Genomic DNA, 19,108 nt, shown 5'->3' with positions numbered 1-19,108 from the left:
TATAAATATTTTAATTATTAGATAAGGCTTACCCAGACACACTTGTCTAAGTATATAGATGGGTCATGTGAAAGAGAGGCTATAACTACCCCCCAGCCACACCTAGCTAAGTGGATGGGTCTCTATTGCCTAGAGCTGTTCACATGTTCATGAAATACAATAGATGGTCATATCACCCCCAGACACAACTGGTTCATCTGAACTGTTTCCCATTGATCTTGGTCAATAGCTGCCAAAAATGTATGACGAAAAGTGTTTTATGTTCTCCTGTGAAGTTGTGATGCCTGTCAGAAAAGGGGCATATGCTGCATAAACACTACTACGTAATACATAAGGCTCCTACTGATTATTTCACTCACAGAAGGGAAGGAAGAGAATGTCACCCGTGGAAACCTGGAACATCTGGCTTCGTTATCAGAGGATGTGTTGTGGTCAGGCGGAAAGAGGCTTAGGAGTGGGGATTTGGGAGTGACAACAGGTGTAGTGGGAAGGGGCGTGGCCTAGACCAATTTGGAGCAATTAGTTCATCTGCAGGGGAGTGGTCTTCAATACAATTCCATCCATTATTATGAGCCGTTCTCCCTTCACCAGCCTCCTCTGGTGCATACACACAAGGGGAATCCAAATTGTGTTAACGGTGGTGTTTTCCACCTCACCGATATTAACAGTCATGTCATGTGGATGACCATTTCCATTGAGGGAAATCCCAGTGACAAAAGCCAATGTGTTTTGTGTTGTTGATCAGTCAGGGCAATCTCCTGTGTGGTGTCTCTGCTCTGCTCTCTGATTCACATACCTAGTGACCCCCCCCTGTAGAGTGGCCTGTTCTGATGCGGAGTGTTTCCATAGAGATGGAGTCATTGTTTATGGACATGAGGCCACACCCTGATTACATATCGTGGGATGTCGGAGCGCAAGGATACAATGGAGAGATGGCACAAAGTCCACACAAAGCAGGGCCCACAACCTCTATCTCTCTCTCTATCTCTCTCTTTCCTCCTCCCAATTTCTGTATGTGTGTGAGAGATGAACACAAAGAATGTGGGTTTGGAAGAGCCTTCCCTATGTTTGTGTGAATGTGGTTTGTTAGAACTGGATGTCAGACCTGGGTTTAGCTGCTGAGAGGGTGGTCCCGCCAGCCATGCACACTGTGATTACATTATGAGAGGTTCCAGTAGCTCAGGAACTATTAGACTGAGTAGAAGCATTGAGCTGAAGCAAGCTGAAACGATATTGAAGTTTATACGTTGAGCCCAAACAGCAGTTTTGGACAGACATACACATTTAAACATAATAGGTATCAGCTGATTATGTTCATGGTGTTTTTAAAGGCTTTCAAAGGTCTATGCAATTTCTGGATGAATGCTGTCTTTAGAGTCAATGCATTAGGTCATTCAGTCAGACAATTTCTCTCTCAGAATCGCGTGTGCGTGCGTGCGTGTGTGTTTGAATGGAGGTCGACAGATTAATCTGCATGGCCGATTAATTAGGGCCCGATTTTCAATTTTTCATAACAATCGTAATCAGCCTTTTTGGATGCAGATTATGGCCGATCCATTGCAATCCACGAGGAGTCTGTGTGGCAGGCTGACCACCTGTTACGCGAGTGCAGCATCAAAAGTACCTTGTGGCTGCAAGGAGCCAAGGTTAGTTGCTAGCTAGCATTAAACTTATCTTATAAAAACAATCAATCTTCACATAATCACTAGTTAACGACACATGGTTGATGATGATATTACTAGGTTATCTAGCTTGTTCTGCGTAATCAATGCGGTGCCTATTAATTTATCATCGAATCACAGCCTACTTCAACTTCGCCAAACGGGTGATGATTTAACAAAAGCGCATTCGCGAAAACAGCACAATCGTTGCACAAATGTAGCTAACCATAAACAAAAATGCCTTTCTTAAAATCAAGACACAAGTATATATTTTTAAACCTGCATATGTAGTTCAAAGAAATTCATGTTAGCAGGCAATATTAACTCGGGAAATTGTGTCACTTCTCTTGCCTACATTGCAAGCAGAGTCGGGGTATATGCAGCAGTTTGAGCCGCCTGGTTTGTTGCGAACTGTGTGAAGACAATTTCTTCCTAACAAAGACCGTAATTAATTTGCCAGAATTTTATATAATTATGACATAATATTGAAGGTTTGCAATGTAACAGTAATATTTAGACTTAGGGTACGTTTCCGTATTTCACTGAAAGAATAAATGTTTTGTTTTCGAAATTATATTTTCCGGATTTTACCATACTAATGACCAAAGGCTCTTATTCCTGTGTGTTTATTATACTATAAGTAAGTATATGATTTGATATTTGATAGAGTAGTCTGACTGAGCGGTGGTAGGCAGCAGCAGGCTCGTAAGCGTTTGCCAGCAGCTCATAGCAATGCTTGAAGCACAGCGCTGTTTATGACTTTAAGCCGATCAACTTCCGAGATTAGGCTGGCAATACTATAGTGCCTATAAGAACATCCAGTAGTCAAAGGTATATGAAATACAAATGGTATAGAGAGAAATAGTCCAATAATTCCAATAATAACTACAACTTAAAACTTATTAACTGGGAATATCACCAGGTTTCATAATTTATCATGTTCTGAGCAAGGAACTTAAATGTTAGCTTTTTTACATGGCACATATTGCACTTTTACTTTCTTCTCCAACACTGTGTTTTTGCATTATTTAAACCACATTGAACATGTTTCATTATTTATTTGAGACCAAATCGTTTTTATTTATGTATTATATTAAGTTAAAATAAAAGTGTTCATTGTTCATTCAGTATTGTTGTAATTGTCATTATTACAAATATATATATATATATATAAATCAAATCCCGATTTAATCGGTATCGGCTTTTTTTGGTCCTCCAATAATAGGTATCGGTATCGGCGTTGAAAAATCATGATCGGTCGACCTCTAATCTTAATGCTGCGTCCAAAAAATTCCCAAGTGCATGTTCATATTCATGTTTGTGGCTGATACAATGCGGTCTATTCCTTCCATAGCAAAGTGCTCTCTGCAGAGTTCATGTGTTTGTCTGCCAGATCTCTGTAGTGGCTGTGTGGGTGTGTGTTTGTGTGTGTGCGTGGTTGCGTGCATGCACATGGGTGCATGCGTGTAATAGACTAGCAATGGCCTGGTGTTCTAATGAACAGTGCTTTAATACTGTCTGTGGATTTTTAGCAGTGAATATCTCAGCCTGTTTCCTGTGCTAAGCCTAAATATTATTTCCCCTTTGTCCACACACACACACACACACACACACACACACACACACACACACACACACACACACACACACACACACACACACACACACACACAAACATACACACGCGGTATCTGTTTCTCTTTCTCTCTCTACGCAGCACGTGTCCTTTACTCCTTCAGTTATATTTGCCTCTTTACTTTGCACCTAATACCTTTCAGAAGTGCGTGCGTCAGCACTTTTAATATTTATAGTTTGAACATTGAGCTCATCTCCCTTCATTTGCACCGTGTTTATGACCCTGTATCATCCCTTCTGTTCCTTCCCCCCCTCCCTCCATATCGCTCTATCCCCCTGCTCTCTCCCCCCTTCTCCATTCTCCTCTCCCTCCCCTCTGTCCCCGTCTCTCTCCTCAGAGCCAGACTGGGCGTCGGTGACTTTGGGTGTGTTTGTGTGCCAGGGCTGCTCTCTCCTCCACAGAGGCATCCCCCACATCAGCAGGGTCAAGTCCGTCCAGCAGGAGTCATGGGAGGCCTCAGAGGTGGAGGTCAGTAACCCTACTGTACCAGAGGGGGAAGCATGAATGAATGTATATTATATTGCATCACATTGGTCCTAATTACAGTTGTCACCTATTGCCAATTACAACCTGATTTGAGATCAGATCTTGCCATCCAGCTTCTTAAGTCTGCCCATTTTAGGCCAAACAACAACAAAAAATGGACCATCAGTCAGTTCCAGTAGTGTGTCTCGCACATTGCCTTCTTTAGACTGGAAAGCCTCATTCCCACAGGGACTTGTTCATCATTTCTAAATGCAATAATAATGTCAACTCCAAGAGACCACCACAGATGAGATTTGGGGAGTGAAAGCCTTGAGGGAGAGTGATTGACTCGGCATAGCACTACCCGGGGGTTAGAAGGGATAGAGGATTCTCAGACTAAAGTTACAACAAGACGTGTTGATTGGAGTTGTTGATAATTCCCTGAGGGAAACGTAAAGACAGAAAACAAGATGCTTGGACTGCAATTTAGTACTACTCTTAGTTTCCTTCCCGTAAATATCAGTCTTAAAAATGCCCCTTATGTGTTGTCAATACATTAATGGATTTGTTCCGTCTATCGTCAGCTAATGGCTGCCATGGGTAACGAAGCAGCCAAAGCTAAGTACGAACAGAAGGTTCCAGCATTCTACTACAGACCCAAACACACAGACTGCAAGTAAGTCAACCACGTCACTGAGTTATAATGAGCTAACAACATTGTTTGGTCCGTTGGTATGTACAGTTGAAGTCGGAAGTTTACATACACCTTAGCCAAATACATTTAAGCTCAGTTTTTCACAATTCATGACATTTAATCCTAGTAAAAATGCACTGTCTTAGGTCAGTTAGGATCACCACTTTATTTTAAGATTGTGAAATGTCAGAATAATAGTAGAGTGATTTATTTCAGCTTTTATTTCTTTCATCACATTCCCAGTGTTTCAGAAGTTTACATACAGTCAATTAGTATTTGGTAGCATTGCCTTTAAATGGTTTGTCTTGGGTGAAACATTTCGTGTAGTCTTCCACAAGCTTCCCACAATAAGTTGGGTGAATCTTGGCCCATTCCTCCTGACAGAGCTGGTGTAACTGAGTCAGGTTTGTAGGCCTCCTTACTCGCACATGCTTTTTCAGTTCTGTCCACAAATTTTCTATAGGATTGAGGTCAGGGCTTTGTGATGGCCAATCCAATACCTTGACTTTGTTGTCCTTAAGCCATTTTGCCACAACTTTAGGCTTGGGGTCATTGTCCATTTGGAAGACCCATTTGCGACCAAGCTTTAACTTCCTGGCTGATGTCTTGAGATGTTGCTTCAATATATCCACATAATTTTCCATCCTCATGATGCCTACTTCTATTTTGTGAAGTGCACCAGTCCCTCCTGCAGCAAAGCACCCGCACAACATGATGCTACCACTCCCGTGCTTCACGGTTGGGATGGTGTTCTTCGGCTTGCAAGCCTCCCCCTTTTTCCTCCAAACATAACGAAGGTCATTATGGCCCAACAGTTATATTTTTCTTTCATCAGACCAGAGTACATTTCTCCAAAAGTACGATCTTCATCCCCATGTGCAGTTACTAACCTTAGTCTAGCTTTTTTATGGCAGTTTTGGAGGAGTGGCTTCTTCTTTGCTGAGCAGCCTTTCAGGTTATGTTGATATAGGACTTGTTTTACTGCGGATATAGATACTTTCGTACCTGTTTCCTCAGCATCTTCACAAGGTCCTTTGCTGTTGTTCTGGGATTGATTTGCACCTTTCGCACCAAAGTATGTTCATCTCTAGGAGACAGAACGTGTCTGCTTCCTGAGCGGTCTGACGGCTGTGTGGTCCCATGGTGTTTATACTTGCGTACTATTGTTTGTACAGATGAACGTGGTACCTTCAGACTTTTGGAAATGAATGAAAAGGATGAACTAGACTTGTAGAGGTCTACAATGTTTTTGCTGAGGTCTTGGCAGATTTCTTTAGATTTTCCCATGTTGTCAAGCAAAGAGGCACTGAATTTGAAAGTAGGCCTTGAAATACATCCACAGGTACACCTCCTATTGACTCAAATTATGTAAATTATGTCAATTAGCCTATCAGAAGCTTCTAAAGCCATGACATAATTTTCTGGAATTTTCCAAGCTGTTTAAAGGCACAGTCAACTTAGTGTATGTAAACTTCTGATCCACTGGAATTGTGATACAGTGAATTGTAAGTGACGCAATCAGTCTGTAAACAATTGTTGGAAAAATTACTTGTCATGCACAAGTAGATGTCCTAACTGACTTGCCAAAACTATAGTTTGTTGAAAAGAAATTTGGTTGAAAAACGAATGGTTAAAAAACAAGTTTTAATTACTCCAAACTAAGTGTATGTAAACTTTCGACTTCATATGAGGCTAAAGTGTGAAGTGTGACTACCAGGGTTGGGGTCAATTCCAATTCATTTGAAATTCCAATATTCCAATATTGGAATTAATTTATGTAATTTATTTGAAATGTAATGAAATATATTCCCAGTTAATGGAATTAATGGATTTATTATTTTTTTTAACTGAATTTACCTAACATTGGAATTGAGAGGAAGTGAATTATCTCTGAATTCAAAGACCGACTTCAATGGAATTTACAGGGACGGGGAATTTAATTAGAATGGAATTTGTGGAATTAATCCCAACTCTGGTGACTAATACACTGCAGATGTATGCCTCTTGAAAAACAGTGTGTTGTCTGTGCCATTACTCTTCTCTGTGGGTACTAAACCAACTAGCATATTACATGTGAGAGAGTTGATAGTGAGAGGCAGATTTTTTTGTGTCAATCGAATGGATTACTTTAATCTAGGTAGCCTAGTAGTTAAGAGCATTGGGCCAGTAAACGATAGGTCGCCGGTTCCAATCCCTGAGCTGACTAGGTTAATATGTCAATGTGCCCTTGAGCAAGGCACTTAACCCTAATTTATCCTGTAAGTCACTGGATAAGAGCGTCTGCTAAATTACTAAAATGTATATATTTCTTTATGAATAATCTGGTGCTTGTGCTTTCAGAAAAGCTGCAAAATACTGTCTGACCATACTCACATGATTATAAGTGACAGGAAAGAGAGATAGGAACATCTGAAAGAGGTGTTTTTGTACTGTATGTAGGTCTATCAGAGAGAAAAAAGAGATGCTGTTGTTGGCATGGCGATGTTCTCCTCGTCACACACAAGTAAAGATAGATCTAAAGATAGATCCTCTATCACTCGCATCAATCTTTTTATCCTGGAGTAAAGGTGTGTGTGTGTGTGTGGGGGGGGGTATACGGGAAATGGAGGTGAAAGGAAAAGATAATCTGTCACAGCAGTAGAAATGAGTCCCAAACTCCCAGCTTGTTATCCTGTCACCCGTTCAGCTAACAGCATGGCACCTGTGCTTTAGAGAAACCTGAGAGAAGGTGAAACACGTCCATTGTGTTCCAGGCTACTGCGGGAGCAATGGATCCGAGCCAGGTACGAGAGGAACGAGTTTGAGTTCATCGAGAAACAGGAGCCTTACTCTGCAGGTGAGCTGACATTAGGGCTGTGACGGTGACCATATTACAGCCACACAGTCAGTTACGAGTCATGACGGCAGTCAAAGTCACAGTAATTATGCTTCCTCATGTGCTGATGGTGCTGATTGTCATTAGTAACTGCCTAGTACTCAGCACTCTATTGTCCCTCTCTCAATGCATATGTATTTGAAAATCCAATCAAACACTTAATTAGAGCCCATAAGCTCATGTTGTGCAACATTTCTATAGGCTATGCAATTGTGTGAGAAAACAGTGTTGATGTCCTCTTAAAAATAGGAGGATCCCATCAGCTTTCTATAGGCTCGGCCTACTATATTTATTTCTCTACTTTCCTAGTATTTAGCACATTGCTTATGTTTACAACAGGAGTATAGCCCACCAGGCTGGCATGAAAATGAACCATGGGAAAAGCTCCCTCCATTCGCTAGTTAAGTGCATAGATTTAAATGTATTTTTTCCCCTGCCCCTGTTTCGAGGCAGGTGCATGATAATGGTGCATTCTACATTTATTTTTAAGTCACACATACAGTACCAGTCAAAAGTTTGGACACGCCTACTGATTACAGGGTTTTTCTTTATTTCTATTATTTTCTACATTGTAGAATAATAGTGAAGACATCATAACTATGAAATAACGCATATGGAATCATGTAGTTACCAAAAAAGTGTTAAATGATGACAGCTTTGCGTACTCTTGGCATTCCCTCAACCAGCTTCACCTGGAGTGCTTTTCCAACAGTCTTGAAGGAGTTCCCACACATGCTGAGCACCAAAGAGTTCAATCTTGATTTCATCAGACCAGAGAATCTTGTTTCTTATGGTCTGAGAGTCTTTAGGTTCCTTTTGGCAAACTCCAAGCGGCCTGTCATGTGCCTTTGACTGAGGAGTGGCTTCCGTCTGGCCACTCTACCATAAAGACCTGATTTGTGGAGTGCTGCAGAGATTGTTGTCCTTCTGGAAGGTTCTCCCATCTCCACGGAGGAACTCTGGAGCTCTGTCAGAGTGACCGAAGAGTTCTTGGTCACCTCCGTGAACATGGTCCTTCTCCCTAGATTGCTCAGTTTGGCCGGGCAGCCAGCTCAAGAAAGGGTCTTGGTGGTTCCAAACTTCTTCCATTTAGGTATGGCCACTGTGTTTTTGGGGACCTTTAATGCTGCAGAAATGTTTTGGTATCCTTCCCCAGATCTGTGCCACGACATAACCCTGTCTCGGAGCTCTACGAACAATTCCTTCGACCTCATGGTTTGGGTTTTTGCCCAGACATGCACTGTCAACTGTGGGACCTTATATAGACAGGTGTGTGCCTTTCCAAATCATGTCCAATAAATTGAATTTACCACAGGTGGACTCCAATCAAGTTGCAGAAACATCTCAAGAATGATCAATGGAAACAGGATACACCTGAGCTCAATTTCGAGTCTCATAGCAAATGGTCTGAATACTTATGTAGATAAGATATTTCTGCTTTTTATTTTGAAAACATTTGCCAAAAATTATAAAAACCTGTTTTTGCTTTGTCATTATTGGGGATTGTGTGTAGATTGCTGATTATTTGTATTTATTTCATCCATTTTTAGCATAAGACTGATACATAACAAAATGTGGAATAAGTCAAGGGGTCTTAGTACTTTCCGGAGGCACTCTATGTAAAGACCAAGTGAATGATGGATGACAATATTAGCCTATCACTTGTGAATTATTTACTATATTATCACTTGTGAATGATGCCTTTTTAAAATCATAGTCACACACCTCATGTAGCCTAGCCCATATGCCTATATGTTTTGATAAGGTTTGTATCACAACTAAAGTGGCCAAATATATTCTTAAAATTAAGCACATTAATCTGCTTTACAATAGGTGTAGAGACTAACTGGCAAATTTGGGGAAGATCATTTTCACCATAGAAATGCACCATAAAAATGCACCTAAAAGCATTACATGCATAATTGCATTTGAGGTCACTTGAGAATGATGTTTTCCCACAAATTGATTGCATTTTGGAACATTCACGCTTATAAGGTCATATTTAAGCTAAAAGTTCTGATCTGTTGTGTAAGCCTCGTTTCTAGTGGTTGTATTCATTTGGGATCTATCGCATCCCGCATCTGTCCCAGAATATGTTTGGAATATTTATTTCACGCACAGAATAGAATAGGTCACCTTTTGTCCTATGAGAGATAGTAGATTGACATAGGCAGCCAATTTCAATCTATTATCCCGCTTAGTACAAAAGTTGTTAGGCTCGTGCTTTTGCTGTTCGTTCGGCTTGTTGACTGACAAAATGTTAATGTGGAAAGTTCTTCCAATATCTTCAATGTGCGCCTTGGAATTGGATAAGGACACACGTAGTTGCATCCCCGATATGTCTGTCTTCACTTGTGCCTGTGAGAAAGACCCGATCACGTGAATGGAATTGGCTAATAAGAATGTAGCTATCTGAGAGAGCCATGTGAGGGAGAGGTGCTTCGGAGCACGCAGCCAGGAGAAGGGAATTATAATTATTATATTCAGCCCAAGGGCACATTGGCCACTGGCCACAAAAGGCATGGATTTTTTTTAGGTGGCATTACAGCCACACAAAGGGGATGCCTCTGGGAAATTCGACACATTATCAAGTGCTTGTCAATTTGTGAATGAGAGACTGATGAAGTGTGTACAGCCTGCGCATGAAACAAAGCAGAGCTCATGCCTTTCATGCAGCCTTAGAACGTATAAAAAAGACAAATGTTGGTGTATATGTTTTGATCACAACTAAAGTTGTATAAATAACTCTAAATGAAGCATATAGAAAGAGCTGTTTGTTTGTTAACCGCTCAACACAGAATAGCCGCATGTGCCCACATATCTTGGAGAAAACATCCTTTCTATTTCAGTCAGCTATGTTCAATTGTATTCTTCATACTATACAATGATTTAAAAATAATGCCAAGGAATTCTAAGCAGATCTTGTCTGCCAAATGAACTAGTGTAGCCCACAGCCATTTGGCACAGATCAGGGCCTAACATAAGGATAACGCAGAGTATGCTATTCTGTTCTTCTGAAATAGACTACATTTTCTTCTTATCATGTTTCTTTAGACCTGTCTAAAATACAGAAAAATATTTATTGTGATGGTGGACTCCATGGATTTATGAGACTTTTTAAAATGTAGATGTTCCAAAGGTCTGCATCAGTAGCTTGTAGGCTATGCGTGGAAGCCAGGAGATGCAAAATGTTCATTCAAGTTCAATTACCGTGAGACCAGCAGTTATTTGCTTGACAATCACCGGCTGACAAAATGTCATGACCTCCACAGCCCTAGTTGACACACACACACACACACACACACACACACACACACACACACACACACACACACACACACACACACACACACACACACACACACACAGAGAGAGAGAGAGACACACATACACACACACGGCGACAAACACACAGACACACATACACACACACAAGCTTTGCCTATGCAAATCTATGGATGCAGAGCTATGGAAAATCTAGCAAACAAATAGTCCTTCTCTGTCATGACAGCAAAGCATTGCCTAAACAATTTGCAAATACTAAAAAAAACTTGAGTTTAGTGACAAATCCTTTACCCCTGCATCATCTAGTCAGAATATTTCAAGTCCTTTACCCCTGCATCATCTAGTCAGAATATTTCAAGTCCTTTACCCCTGCATCATCTAGTCAGAATATTTCAAGTCCTTTACCCCTGCATCATCTAGTCAGAATATTTCAAGTCCTTTACCCCTGCATCATCTAGTCAGAATATTTCAAGTCCTTTACCCCTGCATCATCTAGTCAGAATATTTCAAGTCCTTTACCCCTGCATCATCTAGTCAGAATATTTCCCTTTACCCCTGCATCATCTAGTAGAATATTTCAGTCCTTTAATCATCTAGTCAGAATATTTCAAGTCCTTTACCCCTGCATCATCCAGAATATTTCTCCTTTACCCCTGCATCATCTAGTCAGAATATTTCAAGTCCTTTACCCCTGCATCATCTAGTCAGAATATTTCAAGTCCTTTACCCCTGCATCATCTAGTCAGAATATTTCAAGTCCTTTACCCCTGCATCATCTAGTCAGAATATTTCAAGTCCTTTACCCCTGCATCATCTAGTCAGAATATTTCAAGTCCTTTACCCCTGCATCATCTAGTCAGAATATTTCAAGTCCTTTCCACAGAAATGCTTTGTTTGGGAACTATGAATTTAAGATATTTTGTGTTACATTTTATTCCATTTTTTACCTTAGTTATTTAATAATTTTTTTCTTAACTCTATTTCCTGAACTGCGTTGTTGGTTAAGGGCTTGTAAAGTAAGAATTTCACTGTAAGGTCTACTACACCTGTTGAATTCGACACGTGACAAATAAAATCTGATTTGATTTGAAAAAGGATGACTGAGGCATAGGATAAAGGCAGAGTGACTATGTCTGGCCTTGTTTTCGTAATTGTGCTTGTTTGTTCTTACTTAACGGAGACAGTGTCAGTTAATGAGTCTCGTTTCATTGCGTGAAGGCTATCTTGCTCTTATTGGAGCCAGACTGGATTCCCATTTCATAAAGATGACCTCGTCTGTTTACCATGAGATGTGCACACATACACATGCGTCTTGCGCAGCCACACATACACGCACACATGTACACACACACAGAGGCACGCACTCACACACACACACACACACACAGCTGTATGACTGGCTGTAATACAGATGGATGCATTGGGCAGGAGATTTATATTAGTTTATATCTATTTGCATCACATATATTTGTATCACATATATTTGCATCATCAATGCATTTGCATCAGATGTACCCAGGGCTAAAATCAATAGATCCATAGTTTCTACCCTCTTCAGGGTCCTAGATGTTCTGTTAGCTTCTGTAGAGCAAGGACAGTGGTAGTAAACTAACCTCCCCAGTGGTCGATGGCAGTATTAATTCTGTATGCAGAGAAAGAGAGGGAGGTGGAGGGAGGAGGTTGTTATTGATCGATGAGGTAATGCAAGGTGAATGATTCATGTCAGACTGGGAATAGAGAGACACCAATCTCTGTCACCAGGGGATGGAGAGATGAGAGAATTGGGTGGTATGGAAGTGGGGGGTATGGAAGTGAGGGGGGGGAGAGATGTGGGGGTATGGAACATGAGGGGGAGAGATGTGGGGGGTATGGAACTTGAGGGGGAGAGATGTGGGGGGTATGGAACATGAGGGGGAGATGATGGGGGGTATGGAACATGAGGAACTGGAGAGATGTGGGGGTATGGAACTTGAGGGGGAGAGATGTGGGGGTATGGAACTTGAGGGGGAGAGATGTGGGGGTAGTTGGGGTATGGAACTTGAGGGGGAGAGATGTGGGGGGTATGGAACTTGAGGGGAGAGATGTGGGGGTATGGAACTTGAGGGGGAGAAGTGGGGGGAACATGATGGAAACATGAGGGGGAGAGATGTGGGGGTATGGAACATGAGGGGGAGAGATGGAACATGAGGGGGGGGAGAGATGTGGGGGTATGGAACTTGAGGGGGAGAATGGAACTTGGGGGTGTGGGGGGTATGGAACATGAGAGGGGAGAGATGTGGGGGGTATGGAACATGAGGGGGGGGGAGAGATGTGGGGGGAGAGATATGGAACTTGAGGGGGGGGAGAAGTGGGGGTATGGAACTTGGGGGTAGGGGGGGGAGAAGTTGGAGGTATGGAACTTGAGGGGTGCTGGATAGGAAAAGGAGATTGAAAATAGGGGTTATGAGTGTATTTGAGAGAGGAAAAGGAGAGAGAGATAGAGGAGGATACTTACAGTATAACTGACATTCCACGGAGTGAGAGAGTGGGAGGGAGGTGAAAGGAAAATAGAGAAGTAAAGAGTGAACTAGAGGGGGAGGAGGGAGAGAGAAGGAGAGAGAGAGATGAAGTGCGTGTGTAGCCTGTAATGAATTACATACAGTGCTCTGTACTGCCACATCATATAATGAAACTACTTCCTGTCTGTAAGAGGGACAAAAATAGACTGGGAAGAACTTATTGAGAATTATAAACTGGGTGGTTCGAGCCCTGAATGCTGACTGACTGAAAGCCGTGGTATATCAAACCGTATACCACTGGTATAACAAAACATGTATTGTTACTCTTCTAATTACGCTGGTAACCAGTTTATAATAGCAGTAAGGCACCTTGGGGGTTTGTGGTATATGTCCAATATACCACGATTAAGGGTGTTGCATCGTGACTAAGAACAGCCCTTATATGGTATATTGGCCATATACCACACCCCCTCGGGCCTTGTTGCTTAAATAGAGCACTGTGTCATTAACATGTAAAAGGATGCACTTTACCATCAGGGAGGTTATTTTTTCTCCCTGTCATCTTTTCTTTGACTTCCTCTCTCATGCACTCTCTTTCTGCTAAAGCCTCTCTTCTTCTGTCTCTCTTTCACTCTCCCACCATCTGCTTTGGCATTTCTTTATTACACCAGAGAGTTATTTCTCCTTCTTTCTCTCGTGTTCTCTCTCCCACCTCTTCCATATCTCTGTCTTTCTATCTCTCTCTCTCTTTCACCTCCACTCTGTCAGTTTGTCTGAGTTTGTCTGGTGTGTCTCTATCTACCCAGGGTACAGAGAGGGGTTTCTATGGAAACGGGGCCGAGACAACGGTCAGTTCCTCAGTCGGAAATTCATCCTGTCGGAACGAGAGGGGGCGCTCAAGTACTTCAGCAAGCAGGAGGTAAGGCTGGAGTCAACACAAATGCTCTCGCACATGAATACAAGCATGTTGCTAGGAAATGTAATCTCCAGCTAACCTTATGCTACTAGCTTTCAAGTCAAATGCCTCAAAAGACGTCATGTTTGTGTTTACTGTAAACATACAGTATGTGTTATTCTAACAAGTTATATGTATAATGATTAAGAAGGGTGGGGTTAAATGCGGAAGACACATTACGAATGCATTCAGTTGTGCAACTGACTAGGTATCCCCCCCCCCGTATTTCTGTACTGTATAGTTTGTGTATCTCCCCCAGGCACGGGACCCCAAGGCGGTGATGAAGATTGAAACTCTCAACGCTACGTTCCAGCCGGCTAAGATAGGCAACCCCTACGGCCTGCAGATCACCTACCTTAGAGACAACAGCACCAGGAACATCTTTGTGTACCACAGCGACTCTAAGGTGACACATATGGTTGACTGTGACAAAAGACACTATGGGCAATATATATGTAGCCTGGTCCAAGATCTGCTTATGCCGGTATAGCCAATGGTTTGGTGTAAATGCACTGAATTGTTAGAGATATTATGCATGAGGAATCAACATTTCAATGCTACACCCAATCTGCTGCTGTTCCTCATGTCATGGAACGCTGATTTAATCTGTTCAACTAAATCTGATTGTACTATTTCAGTGTCCAGGTCTCTAATGGAGATGGGCTGTGCTGGATAACTGAGTGAGAGTGGAAATGAAAATGTCTGTTTAATCAGTAGACATCAGTCTTCACTGTGACATGTAGTTTTACTCGTAATCCTGCCATGTAATCTGAGAAATGTAGAACTGTTTAGAGAAATGTGGAGGGAGTTGTTTACACAAAGGGCTGGCTGGCTGGCTGGCTTGCTGGCTTGCTAGCAGGCACATAGGCTGTTTTTCTCTGAGGGTTTACTGCTTAGCACACCAGATGATCATCTCTCTCAGTCGTGAGTCAGCGTTCTCTGTGGTCGTCACATGTTACCACAGTCACAAAGTCATAGACCCTGCCTATTTGTACAATTTCTCTTCTCAGATTTTAAACCTGACCCTAACCTTAAACCCAACCCCAAACACACTGCTAACCAAATGCCTAACTCTAACCTGAAATGAAAACCAAAAAAGCTCATGTATGTTTTCATTGAATTTTAACGATATAGACAATTTAGTGACTTTCATTCTCTGTGGGATGAAAGCCACAGAGCGTACAGCCCCATCTGTTGGTCAACAGACACAATAGCAGGCTTGAACAGAACAGTAAAGCTGCCATGTCATGGTATTATCATAGCTGGGGGAAGTAGTTTGGGGATGGAGGTGCTGAATTTATTTAGCAGAAAATACAGGACTAGTAAAAGGCCCAATGCACTACTTTTGTAACTTGAGTACGTTTTCCAGTTTCGTGAAATACTTTGCAAATGCAAGTTATTTCTATGTGAACTGAAATAGTCTTTTCATTCCTTTTACATTTTAGTAGATGTTTTTATCCAGAGCAACTTACATTGGGAATACATTTTCGTACTGGTCCTCTGTGGGAATCGAACCCATAACCCTGGTGCTGCAAGTGACATGTTCTACCAACTGACCCACATGAGTCTCAGTGTACTCAATTACTGTATTGTGCATAGTTTTTCTTCGTGGTGATGGAAAGTCTACAGGTAGAAACCTAGATGATCAGCCTATATACAATACAGTCATGTATATTGATATTTAGTGGCTTGTAAGGACGGTAAATTAATAAGGCAAAAAAAATCCTTTTTTTCTGGTTTTTGATATTCAAATTGATGTGGATGTTTTGGGTCTTTGCCCATAACGTTTCACCTTTTGATGTAAATGTTTGAGGACATGGTTTTGTTCTTTCTGGATTCTAGTCAACTCTTGCAGGATTCAATAGTTGGAATTGTAAGATACTGTTCTTAATTAATACAGCTACCTTTTCTGCCAAAGCGGAGATGCTGAAAACATTTTTCCCCCACGTTACAAATATCTATTGGTCTGCGAATGCAGGACTAGTAAAGGCCCAGTGCACTACTTTTGTGAGAGAGAGAAAAAATTGTATCCAAAAATAATATTGATTTGTACTAATATATATTTTCTAATTCAGATTTTTTTAGGGGCTGCTGCAGCACCCTCAGCACCTCTACTTCCCGTGGCTATGGATATAATAGCTTACTCATGTCTCCTATGTTCTATACTGTATCAGGTTTATTTTATTCTTTGTAGGAATGACTCTGAATAAGACATGTATCTGACTAGGATGCTCTTGTGTCTTTATTTTGGTAGGAAATGGTGGACTGGTTCAACGCTATCAGAGCTGCCAGGTTTCATTACCTTCAGGTGGCCTTCCCTGGAGCCAGTGACGAGGAGGTGAGGCCACAACACATGCAGTACTTTCAAATGACAATGATGGGTTCGGATTTCTGAACCTTGAATATTATTAATCATTAGTCATGCTAGAGACATGAGGGGTCGAGAGTCTACACCAGAAGTCAATGGGTATCTGTAGGAGGAATGGATATGATCAATGCAATTAGGTCACATCAAGGGAGAAGGAACAGTTTATTGCCAGTGTCACTTCATTTCCCGCTGGCAATAAAGATGCAATGTTTAGTGAGAAGGAGGAGACTCCACCCCACACTGGGGTATAAATACCACCACTGGTAGAACCATGTCTTTGTCTCTTCCACTGTTCCGTCCTTTGGGGTGAATAGACCTGGTTTAAGATTTCATAGTGTACGTCAAGTTCTTACACTGATGTTTATAACCGAACAACCACCATTAAGCACCAAATTGGACAATATGATCTTGTTTTCTCTCTTGTCTTCTCCTTCAGCTGGTGCCCAAACTGACGCGTAGCTTCATGAAGGAGGGCTTCATGGAGAAAACGGGCCCAAAACACACAGAGGGCTTTAAGAAGAGGTGGTTCACCATGGATGACAGGAGACTCATGTACTTCAAAGATCCTCTGGTGACGAGACGGCATCACACCCGACACTAAAATAACTGATTGATTCTGAACCCTACTCCTCATAACTTTTGATTCTGCGGCATACTTTATTCTCTGATCTCTTTCTCCCCGCCTCTCTCCCCCTCCTCTCTCAGGATGCCTATGCGAGGGGAGAGGTTTTCATCGGTAGTAAGGAGAACAGCTACACCGTGCTCCCGGGCCTTCCCCCTTCCACCCAGGGCTACCACTGGAACCATGGCATCACCATAGTAACACCAGACAGGAAGTTCCTGTTTGCCTGCGAGACGGAGGCGGAGCAGAAAGACTGGATCACTGCTTTCCAGAGGGTTATCAACAGACCCATGAGACCACAGGAGTACGCAGGTTAGTCAGTAAGATGCATTATACAGGTGTACTCAAACGTATGCACCAGATTAGGTGTTCTCAAAAGTATGCACTATGTTAGGTGTACTCTGGAGTATGCATTTATGCAGATGTTACATCTTTGCAGTAATGTTTGCAGGGTATGTACAACACCCAGTTTAACTAGTCAAGATCTCACAAGCAGTTGCTAGGTTGAAGCCAATGTTTTTTGACCAGGCTGAAACAAAAGCCTGCACACCGGGTAACTCCCTAGCTCAAGGGTTGGTATTAATTCATTTAAGTGTAGATTGTCAATGTGTTTTTAGAGGTACAAATGCCGTATCTTAATTTGCACCTGCTTCTCACAGCAGGAAAAGAATCCTGCAGCAACAGGAAATTGGAATGGAAAAATGTTGTAGGGGTTGATACATTTTTCGTTAGGGCAAATCAAATCTGACATTTTAATGTTCCGATTACGAACTTTAGAAGCCCTTTTAAACCTTGAATACACTACAAGTTCTCATTTCATGCTTTGCATGAAAATTCCTGCAACAGCAGGAAGATCAAGTTAAGATACAGCACCTGTAGTCCAAAGCAATGTATTGTGTGATTACCTCTTTATATACCGTGTCTATATGCATCTCTATGTAATTATATCTCTATGTTGTGGTAACACTGACTGGTTTTCTGCTCTTCACCGTGCAGTGGAGGCCCACTTCAAACACAAGCCCTGAGACTGGAGCTCTAGAGCTGTCGGTCTACTGGACTAAGACCAGAACAGACAGGATTTCTCTACAGAGACCCCAGAATAAGTCTATGGGGTTCTAGTGTACCTTTACAGAGGGAGCAAGATGGTAGACATGGAAGAAATGCATCTGAGAGGAGAGAGGTATCAATAGAACACACTTTCTTCTCCACCTCTCCTGACCTGATGCCCAAACCTGGGGTTAGAGGTCAGGGGGTTTGAGAGGAGAGAAAAGGACACAGAAACATCAACACCCCTGCTGCTGCTCTCCACATCGACCCTCCAAACTGCACCCCCTGCTCTATGTGTTGTGATCATTATCCCTTGTTGTATACTAAGGAGTCATGTTCGCCGTGTTTGTTGAGAGCAGTACTGTCATTTGAATTATTGATTTGACACTTTTGATGCCAGTGGATTTAGGCAATTTCTCAGATTGTTCTGCATAATCTGCACACATTTAACTTTCAAGGTGCTGACAACCTATGCTTCTGTACACGGTTAGGGTTTTACGCATCTCATGGCAGTTATTTATTTTTGAAATGCAAATGTAAATATGTTGAATCTCAGTGAATGCTGCTTCATGCAACAGGATTGTAAAATGTATTTAATATCATACTGTATACAGTACCATTCAAATGTTTGGACACACCTACTCATTCCAGTGTATTTCTTTATTTTTACTATTTTCTACATTGTAGAATAATAGTGAAGACATCAAAACTATGAAATAACTCACGTGGAATCATGTAGTAACCAAAAAAAGTGTTAAACAAATCAAAATATATTTTAGATTTTAGATTATTCAAAGTAGCCACCCTTTGCCCTGATGACAGCTTTGCACACTCTTGGCATTCTCTCAACCAGCTTCATGAGGTAGTCACCTGGAATTAATTTCAATTAACAGGTGTGACTTGTTAATTTGTGGAATTTCTTTCCTTCTTAATGCGCTTGAGCCAATCAGTTGTGTTGTGTCATGGTAGGTGTGTGTATACAGAAGATAGCCCTATTTAAAA

The 19,108-nt window shown here is 41.7% G+C and overlaps 1 protein-coding gene across 2 annotated transcripts in view; it reads left to right on the top strand.

Annotated features, from left to right (window-relative positions):
- The window catches only part of LOC124048222 (arf-GAP with dual PH domain-containing protein 1), a 30,221-nt gene extending 11,408 nt beyond the window's left edge, over positions 1–18,813 (top strand). Inside the window, exons 2-10 of one of the 2 annotated variants that reach the window (XM_046368779.1) lie at positions 3,635–3,765; positions 4,347–4,438; positions 7,210–7,292; positions 13,921–14,033; positions 14,311–14,475; positions 16,324–16,407; positions 16,874–17,008; positions 17,143–17,371; positions 18,056–18,813. In XM_046368779.1, the coding sequence (XP_046224735.1) occupies positions 3,635–3,765; positions 4,347–4,438; positions 7,210–7,292; positions 13,921–14,033; positions 14,311–14,475; positions 16,324–16,407; positions 16,874–17,008; positions 17,143–17,371; positions 18,056–18,084 (1,061 nt within the window). In that variant the 3' untranslated portion in view covers positions 18,085–18,813. The remainder of the gene's footprint in view (positions 1–3,634; positions 3,766–4,346; positions 4,439–7,209; positions 7,293–13,920; positions 14,034–14,310; positions 14,476–16,323; positions 16,408–16,873; positions 17,009–17,142; positions 17,372–18,055) is intronic. The other variant, XM_046368780.1, reaches the window with a different exon arrangement.
- The last annotated feature ends 295 nt before the right edge of the window (positions 18,814–19,108 follow it).

Source organism: Oncorhynchus gorbuscha, linkage group LG11 (genome assembly GCF_021184085.1).
Source record: "Oncorhynchus gorbuscha isolate QuinsamMale2020 ecotype Even-year linkage group LG11, OgorEven_v1.0, whole genome shotgun sequence".
Taxonomy (NCBI): Eukaryota; Metazoa; Chordata; class Actinopteri; order Salmoniformes; family Salmonidae; genus Oncorhynchus; species Oncorhynchus gorbuscha.
The sequence above is the reverse complement of the archived record's forward strand: the minus strand, read 5'-3'. Positions and strand labels throughout refer to the sequence as shown.